This window comes from Perca fluviatilis, chromosome 20 (genome assembly GCF_010015445.1).
Source record: "Perca fluviatilis chromosome 20, GENO_Pfluv_1.0, whole genome shotgun sequence".
Lineage (NCBI taxonomy): Eukaryota > Metazoa > Chordata > Actinopteri > Perciformes > Percidae > Perca > Perca fluviatilis.
Genome location: NC_053131.1, coordinates 29,387,053 through 29,399,763, shown reverse-complemented (window position 1 = coordinate 29,399,763; position 12,711 = coordinate 29,387,053). Strand labels below are relative to the sequence as shown.

General features: G+C 41.7%; 1 protein-coding gene across 5 annotated transcripts in view; it reads left to right on the top strand.

The window, feature by feature from the left end:
- The window catches only part of LOC120549332 (myelin transcription factor 1-like protein), a 39,732-nt gene that overhangs the window by 14,876 nt on the left and 12,145 nt on the right, over positions 1–12,711 (top strand). For 3 of the 5 annotated variants that reach the window (XM_039786179.1, XM_039786178.1, XM_039786183.1), the window contains exons 6-8: positions 1,994–2,220; positions 6,065–6,351; positions 11,018–11,248. In XM_039786179.1, coding sequence (XP_039642113.1) covers positions 1,994–2,220; positions 6,065–6,351; positions 11,018–11,248 — 745 coding nt within the window. The remainder of the gene's footprint in view (positions 1–1,993; positions 2,221–6,064; positions 6,352–11,017; positions 11,249–12,711) is intronic. The other 2 variants (XM_039786180.1, XM_039786182.1) reach the window with 2 other exon arrangements.

Sequence of the window (12,711 nt, the reverse complement as noted above, 5' to 3'; positions counted from 1 at the left end):
ATTGGTGCATCTGAACAGGGAGTGGTGGATTTTTGCAAATCACACTACAGGCTGTAGGTGGTGCCAGGGGAGCTGTATTTTTTTTTTTTTTTTTTAATGACCTGCTTCATGTAGTTCTACTGGAACATAGGGTCAGTTTCAGCAAATATGACAGAAAGTTAGTTTTATAAGTCTTACCTACTGCACCTTTAAAGTTTAGGCGCCAAAACGACAAGTTGGGATTAGAAAAAAGATTATGGTTTGTGTTAAAACACCGGTCCCCTTAAGTAGTACTCCTGGGACAAGAACACCCATTTCCAAAGTCTCGTGTTTTCCCCTAAAGTTCTTTCCGACACAAACTCCTCTCAGCTGCTTGAAAGCTCGGTGTTTTAGGACCCAACCAGCCAACCCGACCTCCTCCCTGTGGAATCGTCACACTCTTATACAGCAGCAGTCAATGCCGTGCATACAGTAATAAATAAGAGGAATACACACAGATTACAGTGCATTACTATTCGTTAGGCCTGTAACGATTATTACATGATTGTCTAATTGTCAATATTTTTAAATAATCACAGTTTCTTTGTTCACAATTAATTGCTAACACTAGGTATGATCTTAGAACTGTATAACTGGTAATTGTGGAGTTTGTTTAGATATGCCAAATTGTAAATATATAATATGATTATTGGTCAGACTATATATTTTTTTTATAATTTGAATTGTTAGTTGTTGGCACTTGACCCCATACACATTCATGGAAACAAAAATGACAAGGTGACAGTTAAAAATAATGTTTTATGATAATAAAGAGGCGTTGTTTACTTTATAGGCTGTGTATATGTGTAAGTATATATCTATATGGGTCAAATAACAGTGATATAACCAAAAGATGCATCCTGGGATTCATTCAAAACTTTAATTTGTAATACATAAATAAATATTTTTAAATTTGACTGAAAGGGACAATTATATTGTAAATCGCAAAATACTTCTGAGACAATTAATTGTACAGCAAAAATTTTGAATTGTTACAGCTCTACTTTTCGTAGCTATATGTATGAATGGTTCATCAGAACAGCCTGCATAGATTCATGTCGTGCTATAACCGATGTCAGCTTCGAGTGCATATTAAATTCTAATGTGTTCTATTGTCACAAGGTGTTGGGTGTGGTCAGGTACTAAAAGGGCATGCAAATGTGTATTTTGTGTGAATGTGTACTGTGAAATGTGATATAATACTTACCATTTAGAGAACTGTCATTCAGTCATGTTGGAATGTGTTGTTCTTTTTCCGCCCCTGCATTTTGAGAAGCTTTTGAGATTTGAAATCTCCCCTTTTTTGTTTTATGTTTATGTTCTCCTGTCCCCTGAGAATACTTCCTGGAGACGGCATGTTCATTTCTGTGCTCACTATTGAAGGCAAATCGTTTTATTAGATTCTAACAAAATTGGCCTCATTTATCATAGTGAAAGGCAGAGCTTTTTGAATAAGAGTTGTTTTGATAGTCATGAAAATGCTATGATGAAAAGTCATAAGTAATTGTAATTTATTTTTTATATTTTTTTATATCTAACGGAACATCAACGGCATACAGTCTTCCATTTCATTTCTTCCTGGTCTTAGATTGAGGATATAAATGCATATAAAATGATGAAAGCACATCAGAAGTATGCAAGTGTAATAAAAGAAATGTGGAAATTCAATTTTCACTGTTTTTTTTTTTTATAGTCTAGGCATGAAAAACACTTGTAGCAGGGTTATTTTGTTGTAAAGCAGGAGGAAGAAAACATCCATGCTATGGTGTATCAAAGGGATGCCCCACACTCTAAATCACCCCACCTGTACCATCTACCAGCATCATTCTCCATATTCTAACCCTAGAGTATTACCATAACCCCTTTCCCTTGCATCTGCCCATTTTTTAACCAAACCCCTAGTTCCCCTCTCCTTCCCCTGGGCAATATTGAGTGCCTCGGTCCAACTTCCACCACCTCGTCATTTATTTTCCAGGCCTATGTGCTTTGTCAAACAACTGGACTATCCACAGTATGGTTACAAGAACAATGTCTCCACCAGCACGCCCCGCTCCAACCTGGCCAAGGAGCTGGAGAAGTACTCCAAGACCAGCTTTGACTACAGCGCCTTCGATGGCAGTAACAACCACCAAGTGTACGGGAAACGGGCCATCGCACCCAAAGTTCACGGACAAAGAGACACCTCCCCCAAAGGATATGACGGTACTATTTTACACAGGGTTTCCACGGGGTCTTAAAAAGTCTCGAAAAGTCTTAACATTTCAAAACCAAGATTTTAGGCCTTAGAAAGTCTTAAATTCGCTCAAGAATTGGGTTCTAGGTCTTGCAGTGTTTTAACTTTATCTGGCTGACTGGACCTAAACGTCCCAGGACTGTTTGGGTGTGTTTAAACTGATTGACATCTTCCTGAGCCTCTTGTTAGCTTTGTTGCATCATTTAGGGCAGGACAAATGACAGCTTTTCCATTCTTATTGGTAGAAAAGATTTGTGACCTAATACATTCCCATCTAAGCTCCGGCTTCAACCTGAGCTGAGGTCTAATCAGCCAAATCACCTGCGTGGGTGTTTAGAGGCTTTAAATCATTGTATACAGGTCTAAATGTTCTCATTGAAATGCTACCACAGCATTTTACAATGTTTAAAAAAAAAAAAAAAAAAAAAAAATTATTCTGTGGTGTTGTAGTTCTTACTCTGTACTCCAAATACAATTCCCTATATTATGACTACAAATGAGCCCAACATGCAACTTATACAGTGCCTTGCGAAAGTATTCGGCCCCCTTGAACTTTGACCTTTTGCCACATTTCAGGCTTCAAACATAAAGATATAAAACTATTTTTTTGTGAAGAATTAACAAGTGGGACACAATCATGAAGTGGAACGAAATTTATTGGATATTTAAAACTTTAACAAATAAAAAACTGAAAAATTGGGCGAAAATCATCGGGTATGTCTATCAGTTTTGCACATCGAGAGACTGAAATGTTTGCCCATTCCTCCTTGCAAAACAGCTCGAGCTCAGTGAGGTTGGATGGAGAGCGTTTGTGAACAGCAGTTTTCAGTTCTTTCCACAGATTCTAGATTTAATTCAGGTCTGGACTTTAACTTGGCCATTCTAACACCTGGATATGTTTATTTGTGAACCATTCCATTGTAGAATTTGCTTTATGTTTTGGATCATTGTCTTGTTGGAAGACAAATCTCCATCCCAGTCTCAGGTCTTTTGCAGACTCCATCAGGTTTTCTTCCAGAATGGTCCTGTATTTGGCTCCATCCATCTTCCCATCAATTTTAACCATCTTCCCTGTCCCTGCTGAAGAAAAGCAGGCCCACACCATGATGCTGCCACCACCATGTTTGACAGTGGGGATGGTGTGTTCAGGGGGAGGAGCTGTGTTGCTTTTACGCCAAACATAACGTTTTGCATTGTTGCCAAAAAGTTCGATTTTGGTTTCATCTGACCACAGCACCTTCTTCCACATGTTTGGTGCGTCTCCCAGGTGGCTTGTGGCAAACTTTAAACGACACTTTTTATGGATATCTTTAAGAAATGGCTTTCTTCTTGCCACTCTTACATAAAGGCCAGATTTGTGCAGTATACGAATGATTGTTGTCCTATGGACAGAGTCTCCCACCTCAGCTGTAGATCTCTGCAGTTCATCCAGAGTGATCATGGGCCTCTTGGCTGCATCTCTGATCAGTCTTCTCCTTGTATGAACTGAAAGTTTAGAGAGACGGCCGGGTCTTCGTAGATTTGCAGTGGTCTGATACTCCTTCCATTTCAATATTATCGCTTGCACAGTGCTCCTTGGGACGTTTAAAGCTTGGGAAATCCTTTTGTATCCAAATCCGGCTTTAAACTTCTCCACAACAGTATCTCGGACCTGCCTGGTGTGTTCCTTGTTCTTCATGATGCTCTCTGCGCTTTAAACGGACCTCTGAGACTATCACAGAGCAGGTGCATTTATACGGAGACTTGATTACACACAGGTGGATTCTATTTATCATCATTAGTCATTTAGGTCAACATTGGATCATTCAGAGATCCTCACTGAACTTCTGGAGAGAGTTTGCTGCACTGAAAGTAAAGGGGCTGAATAATTTTGCGCGCAATTTTTCAGTTTTTTATTTGTTAAAAAAGTTTGAAATATCCAATAAATTTCGTTCCACTTCATGATTGTGTCCCACTTGTTGTTGATTCTTCACAAAAAATTACAGTTTTATATCTTTATGTTTGAAGCCTGAAATGTGGCAAAAGGTCGAAAATTTCAACGGGGCCAAATACTTTCGCAAGGCACTGTATTTCGTCCGAGTGCAAGGCTGCAGCGCAGATTTTATTCTTCAACTATGGAGAAGTGCAAGTTCGTGATATACTATGTATCAAATTTCATTTATAATGGTCTTAAAAAAGGTCTTAAAAAGTCTTAATTTTGACTTGGTGAAACCTACAGAAACCCTGTTTACAGCAAGATAAAGTTGTCTCCATTTATTTCCGCTAGACATTCCCAAATTAACTTTTTAATGTCTCCCACGGTGAATTTTACTGTTTTAATTGTTGTTCAAGTGCACACGCAAGATTATGAAAAGATTATTTTCAACTGCAAGCATAAACATTTCAGGGTCACAAGATTATTTTGTGGAATTGTCTGACACATCATACTATTTTGAATTTGGATAAGAATGTCAATTAATATTCCAAATCTAATTTTTTTCGAGGCTATGTTTTATCCATCTGAAAACTGTAATAGTTTGGCAGGGAAAGCAGTCTTCTTCTTCGTAAATTAGTTCGATAGGTTTCAGAAATCCTAAAAATCTGGGCAGTATTTTGCAGGTTTGAAGGGTTTAACTTAAACATACCTAAAAACACACTTCATCAGGAATATACAGATGGGTAAACCGACCTAAATTTCATTTACTCACCTTTGGAAATTAAATTTTTTTTAACCTTTTTACGACACATAAATCCATATAATATATCATTGTAAGTATTTACCAAAATTCATTAAGCCAGAGGTCTTCAACGTGTTTTAGGCCAAGGACCCCTAACCTGAAACCCCCCCTACTACATACAAAATTGAGTTGCATAATAAACTGGGCCTACAATAGCGTGTAGGGTGACCTAAAGCATAAACACATATCTTTTGATGGTGCCCTACATTAATAAGCTATTAAAATAATAATTAGTTACACATTCATATATGTCAAACATACATGTGGAAGGCACATTAAGCTTAACGTATCTGTGGATGGCTATACTGTAGTGGCTACCTTACCTACAGGCCAGTGAGCCTATCATCACTGTTGTTGAGGTTGTTTTTTTTTGTTTTTTTACGAATAGGCCGATTTATCTTTTCATATAATATGTTGGATTTATTTTAATGTTTATTTTCAGATGTACTTAAAGGTACATTGTGTAGGAATTTCTCCCATCTAGCAGTGAAATTGTATTTTGCATTCAAACGAACAGTGCTCTCTAGCGCCTCGCTTTTTCAAATGCGCGTTGCAACTACGGTAGCCGTTATGTACCAAAAAGCTATGACAACACGTCTTCCCGTAGCGCTTCATCGAGTTTTCTTTCGGGTGATGAACTTATGAACTAACTAAGTGCAGTTGCAGGCTTTCAAATTTGCGGGGCGGTGACAAGCGCCTCTCGCTGATCTCCTCCTCCGTTGCAGCTGGTTTCAGTCACGTGACGCTGGCTCCGAACGAAAAAGCGTTGCTAGTGCTTTATGTCCCTCTCAGCGATTATAGTTTTTCAAAATGGTGGAAAGACATGGAAGCCTGCTTTGACTTAGCCGTCCAATGTAAATACAGATAAGAAATCCTTCGCTTATGAGGATAAGTCGGATCATTGGCAGAGGTCATTTTACACCAATCAGGACATATTTATGAATTGAAGGCATTGATTTTAGCTAACAAAATACTTAAAACACTACACAGTGTACCTTTACATTTTTGGGGAATAAACACATTCTAAAAAGTAATAAACAATAATTTGCCTGCCCCCATGCAGTGACCGTTCATTTGGCATTTCTTCAACCCACAGCCAAACGTTACTGCAAGAACTCCAGCTCGGCCAGCAGCACCACCAGCACCTACGCGCCCAGCAGCAGCAGCAGCAGCCTGAGCTGTGGAGGTGGAGGAGGGGGCGCGGGCGGGGGCCGAGGGGGCGGGGGCAGCAGCGCCAGCAGCACATGCAGCAAGAGCAGCTTCGACTACAGCCACGACATGGAGGCCGCCCACATGGCGGCCACGGCCATCCTCAACCTGTCCACGCGCTGCCGGGAGATGCCACACGGCATGGGGGGGAAGCCCCAGGACCTATGCTCGCAGGTAGGAAGGGGTGGGGGTGGGGAGGAAGGATCATTTTCATGTCGTACATTTTGTCACAGAAATGCAAAAACAAATCACAATTAATCACAATTTTATCGAAATCGCAATATGGACTAGTGTGGGGGGGGGGATGCAATATTTGTTAAAGGCAAAATATGTGTCACCATTCTGAATAAAGTGTTGTGGTGCTGCAGAGACATCCCAGCCTGTATACAAATTGTATCCTACAGACAAAAGATTTTAAATTTTTAAATTTTTGGTACGACACCTTGCAAAAATCACACTATACTGTGGTCATTTTAATTTTTATATTTTTTATATTTTTCAATGAAAATGAGAAAAATGATCATTCCCTTCAATATCGTGAATCATATCGCGATATCAGTCAAAATAGTCGCAATTCGATATTTTCCTCCTATCATGCAGCCCTAATTAACAAGTGTATTCTGGTGAGGATTTGGTTTGGTTGAGCAGAGCAAAGTTATTTTTATATATATATATTTTTTTTCAAATGAAAGGATCCCCTGATTTGACACAGCAGCCTCACATGACTCTATATTCACTTCACCTTTGTAAGACTTTGGCCTCCCGCTGCAGTCACAACAAAATCCACTGACAGATTATCTCTGTGCTTCCTTCATTATACTAATGCTGGCAGTGAGAACTGACAAAGATGGGGCGATTTCAGCTGCGCACACCACACGCACACACTCCCACACACACACATTTCATCAAAGATCCGAGGCTGTGTCTTACACTCAGGGCTCAGCAGGGCAGGTTTTTTTTTTTTTTTTTTTTCGTCTGGGAATCAGATAGGAGCAGGACGAAGCGCCGTTTGACACGGCGTGAGCCCAGTGTGTCATTCCTGAGGAGATAAGGTGACGGTGTTTCTGTATTATCTGTGCCCAGATGCTGAGCTGGGAAATGGGGGCCAGAAAGAGCGCGCACAGCGGAGGGCTAATGCTGGCTTAATGCTAATGTTGACAGTGGAGACTTCCAGAGAAACAGAGTGAGGGTGATAGAATGAGAAATAAAGGAGGAGAGCAAAGAAAGCCTTTTTGGTGGGAGGTTTCTAAATGTCACAGTGCAGAAGGTGAGGAGAGGGCGATAAAGGAGAGGAGGATGGTACTGAGGATAACGAGGGGAGAGCAGAGGAAAAGGAGAAGGAAAAGGATGAAAGTCAAAAGCAGCGTACTTCCAAAGGAAAGTGGAACGGAATAAAGTTGGCGGGAACAAACGCCTGAAGCAGTCAGTACTTCCTCTGGTCCTACCTCATTTCATTGTCTGTCCTTCTCCTGCTTCGGGGGCCAGACGGGCAGGATGCTCTCAGGGCATGATGGGAAGACGGGAGACTTCAGAGGTTTTTTTTTTTTCTCTCTCTCTTCTCTTCCTCTTTCATCTCAACACCTCACCTCGTGGCACACACTGTTCCTTTCTATGTCTGAATGAAACTTCACACACACACACACACACACACACACATCTATTCTCGCCTACTTGTTTTTTCCAGCCTGTCTATCCGTCTGTTTCTCTTTGTCTCAGTCTGCTCCTGGAATTTATTCAACCAAAGTGTCATTTTCTCCCCTAACCCAATTAGATTGTTGCATTTGAATAACTGATCAAGGCCACAAGAGGTGAAACTCACCTGGATTTTTACCAAAAAACGTTTGTGATATAACTAAGGGGGTAAGCTTCGCTTCAGAACTCAAACCTCCTATGGCGCCATTTTGATGCTACAAAGCCATCACCCCCCCGTTAGCATCCCATTGACTGCCATTCATTTTGACGTCACTTTGACAGCGAAGAACTTTTTACATCTGAAGCGTTTAAAGACTCTATTTGTCCATTGTTCATTTCTAAAGAAACACGACAATGTATAAAAGGCTCCATTACCTTGTACCTCACGTTATGGCTCCGTAGCAGAAGTTTTTGTAAAAATAGGCTAACGATTGTGTCGCATAGGAGAGGAATTACCGTATAGTACAGGAGAAGCTCGCAGGCAGTTTGGACTTACATGAGCTGTTTAAGTTTAATTACTAATGTTAACTAGCATTTTAGTTAGCAATAATTAGCCTGTGCCCATGTTATCTCCTTACATATACCTACGCTCTCCATCTCTTCAAGATTGGGAATGATTGAGATTTCTCTTGGCACACTTCCAAGACTTCCAACTTTCAGACACGTTGCTCACGTCACATCCACGTCTTCCAGCTCAGTTTGAGGCTGCGCAGTAACGTTCAGCGCTCACCGGAAAAGTGACTTCTAATAGACTTCATTGGTCTCCGTCCAGAGCAAGGGGATCTGTTGGTCCATTCTTATATACTGTCTATGGATATAACGAGATAAATTTATATGTTGTCTTAACAAGAAAAAATATCTCGTTATATCCTATTATAAAGGATCTTGTACAAATGAGAACGTGTTCTAAATATAAGGAGAAATAAGGCAGAATTTGTTTTGTCATGGTGGCAGCAATATGCTGCCATATAAATGTCAAACACCTAATCCACTTCCTATTCCAGTGGTTATGCAATGATGTAATGTTGATTTAAGGATAATATTAAAGTTAGGAATGTGTATGTAACAAGTACAACAGTGAGGGAAAGAGCCCAGAGAGTGAAGGAACGGCCAGAGGGGAAGACAGGACATGATTCTGGTTTTATTTTAAGACCTGGAATAGGTGGGCAGAAGTAATGTGGCGAGAATTCGCGAGTGACCTCTCACGCTCTGGCCCTCTCAAGCTCTGGCCCTCTTCCTCCCACCGTCTCCATGGCAACGGAGGTCAGGGGTTACAGGAGGGCCAGAGCGAGAAGGGGTGGTCTCTAATGAAGGAGGCGGGGTGCATCCTCGCATATCGTCCTCGTTAATTCGATATGAAGGGGTGGGTCACGTTAAATGGACGGTGACACACAATACAACGGCTGACAAGGAGAGCGCGCTCCGCTTTTTTCACAAGGACAACATGAGCTGTGGCAACACATGATGAGTCGCGTGCCATTGGATCTATATTCCTCAGAAACTTGACCTTTATTTTCTATTGTTCTTATGCTCCTTTACTCAATTCCTACTCATCTTCTGCCTCCTTCTTTCTCTTTTTCCAGCTCCTAGCCAAACCTCCAATTGAACTTTTACTCCTGTTAAATAGTAAATGTGTGTTTGATAGAAGCGGACGCCTACATTGTGTAATAATGTCAGCTGACAGGTGCTATTGTAAAAGCTGAGTTTGTGTTGTGTCTGCACAGCCTTATAATGAACAGTCTTTGTATTTAGCACCCCGACATTTCTGTGTTTGTCTTTTTTTTTATAGTACTCATAGTACTGTTTTACCATTCGTAGTGAGAGCTTGTTCTCCACAGACTAATGACCCAGCAGCAATAGTGGTTTTTCGAGCTGTTTTTTCTACTATTTTCAAGTTCTTGCAATATTCATGCCCAGTCCCAAATCACAAATCACCTCCCGTGCTTTTGAGTCAATGTGCGTCACAGAGGTTTTGGCTTCAGACACCAGGAGAATCCACCCCTAGGGACACTGTCGGCTGGAATCAGCATTAAAGCCAGCTCTCCTACTCATGAAAGGGAGCAAAGGGGGCAAGGAGGATTAGGAGGAGAGGGGAGATGAGAAAGGGGAGTTAGAGACGGGTATTAATGAGAGAAACGACACAAACACATGCACATGCGTGCAAAAAAAATAAGCCTTAAAGGAGTGGGACTCTTTGTATGAACAGTAGTGTGTGCTAGATGTAGTTGAAAGAAAAGTAATGCGCGCATACAGTAGAGATATAGATGCAGACCTACACTCAGGAGGCAAAGTGAATGCTTTAGTGAGCAGTCAGTCTTGTTGGATGTGGCCCACTTTGTTCCAGAACAGGGTAGAGTTCTGCCTCTATTTTTGGGATTGCAGTAGTCTGCTGCTGCTCATCACTGCTCTCAACCCCACCCCTAACCCTCAGCCCCTGCCCCACTGTGATGTCCACTCACATTAGGCTCACACACACACACACACACACACACTCACAAAGTCATGCACACACACCCTTCTGACTGCACAGAACACAGTAGAGACCAAAGTGGGATGGAAGGAAAGAGAGAGAAAGAAAGGAGGGGTTCACAGAGGGATGAACTCGTCCTTGAGCACTGATGCCCTCTTCTTCTTTTGACCCTCTTACACTACATTGCTACTGTACACTGCAAGTGTCTAATGTTTCCTTCCAGACGGACCAAAAAAAATAAATATTGGAATATTGTTTCAGGTATTTGAACTGCAAGTGTTCTTGATCCATCTTTCCAGACATCTAAAAACTTCAAAAGTGAACACATCACTGGAGGAACAGAAAATCCTTGCACTTTTTCATGTACTTCTTTAGTATTCACCATGTATTCAGCTCCTGTTTTGCCCAGCTCTGATCCCAAAATGTGAATATGTTTGACTGCTATTCAATCAGGAACACTCACTCTCTTTTATCCCCTTTCTCTCCATCCCTGCCTCCTTATGTTCTGTGCATCCTTTTACCCTCCCTCATAATCATCTTACTGAAAACACACAACTCAACACGCACGCACACACATCCATCTCTTACCCACATTGACTGACCTGACTATTTTCCCCACCCACCACCACCACACACACACACACACACACAAAAACCACATCCACGTCCACTTTCCAGAGTCCGGGTCTAGATGTTGATGAGAATGGTACGTTGGACCTGAGTATGAGCAAGCGTCTGTGCAGCGGCGGCGGAGGGGACTCGGTGCTCACCCCTCTAGAGCCCATGTCCCCCCAGAGGCAAGCTGCCCTGCTGGGCTCTCGCTGCTACGGCATGGGGGACGCCGCCGACTGCTGGGACCTGCCTGTAGACTACACCAAGATAAAACACATAGACGAGGACGAGAAAGAGGTAAAGGAGAAAATGACGTGCAAAATTCACTTGATCACTAATGTCTGGTTGTGGCCAGATATATACATAGACATGGATGTCATGTATATTTTTTTTTTCAGGAAGGAAGGAAGGTAGATCGCTGCCTGAACTAAGTCAGTCAGTATCTTCAAAATATAGAAGAAGCTACCGATCATGGTTGAGTCACCTTAAAAAAAAATCAATAAAAATGGTGCTATATAAAGCAGAACACATTTTGTCTTATTAAAGGTCCCATGACATGGTCTCTTTGGATGCTTTTATATAGGCCTTAGTGATCCCTAATACTATATCTGAAGTCTCTTTCCCGAAATTCAGCCTTGGTGCAGAATTCCAGCCACTAGAGCCAGTCCCACAATGAGCTTTCCTTAGGATGTGCCATTTCTGTGTCTGTAGCTATTGAGGAGGAGAGAGGGGGGGCAAGGTGGAGGGTGGAGGTGTGGCCTTGACCAACTGCCACTTTGCTTGTTTGAAAGCCATGATGTCTCTCTCTCATGGGTGGGACAAATTCTCTGGGCGGGCAAAGCAGAGAAAGGGGAGGTAACCTTGCTCCTTATGACCTCATAAGGAGAAGATTTCAGATCGGCCCGTCTGAGCTTTCATTTTCTCAAAGGCAGAGCAGGATACCCAGGGCTCGGTTTACACCTATCACCATTTCTAGCCACTGGGGGACCATAGGCAGGCTGGGGGAACTCATATTAATGTTAAAAAATCTCATAAAGGGAAATGTTCATGCCATGGGAGCTTTAATACAAATATTACATATTTGATCAGTGAAACCCATATGGCTACTCACCTCTCTGCCCTTAAAATGTTCCACCACACATTCAATTTCCTTGAGGATGTTCATGACGATACCAGGATCAGGATAGAAAGAGAGAGCTTACAAACAAAGGAAAGATAGTTGTGATGTTGACGATAATTATAAAGCAGTAGTATATGATATTTTGTGGGGTTTGGATGCTGATAGACATTACAGTTGGCATGCGTTACTGTCTTTTCAGTGTGTCTCAGTCCAAATGATATCCCTCCAAGTCAAACATTTGCATTGCTGTCGGATTGTCTTCTAGGTTTCTTACCTCCCTGTCTTACTCACTGTTTTGGAATCATTAGAAAGTCATATTAGGGATTTTTGAGGGAAACCTAATGAATCTGCATGTTAATTGATGTCAGCATTGCCATGCACAGAGGTATCTGCTCTGTTTGTACCATGCACCCCGCATGCTGGCTTTCTGTTTTTACATTTTGCTCTTCTCCAAAATGAATTATGCAAAGTAGCACCTTGGGAGGGAATCGGAATAGCTCATCTCATCAAAGAACTGCTGGAAATCAATGCACCACTGCTGGGTGCGCCTGTCGGTGTGTACAGGCGCATGCACGTACAGTACATGTGCCTCTGTTGGTGTGTGAGATGTGAATATTCATATGAGAGTGTGTGTGTCTGT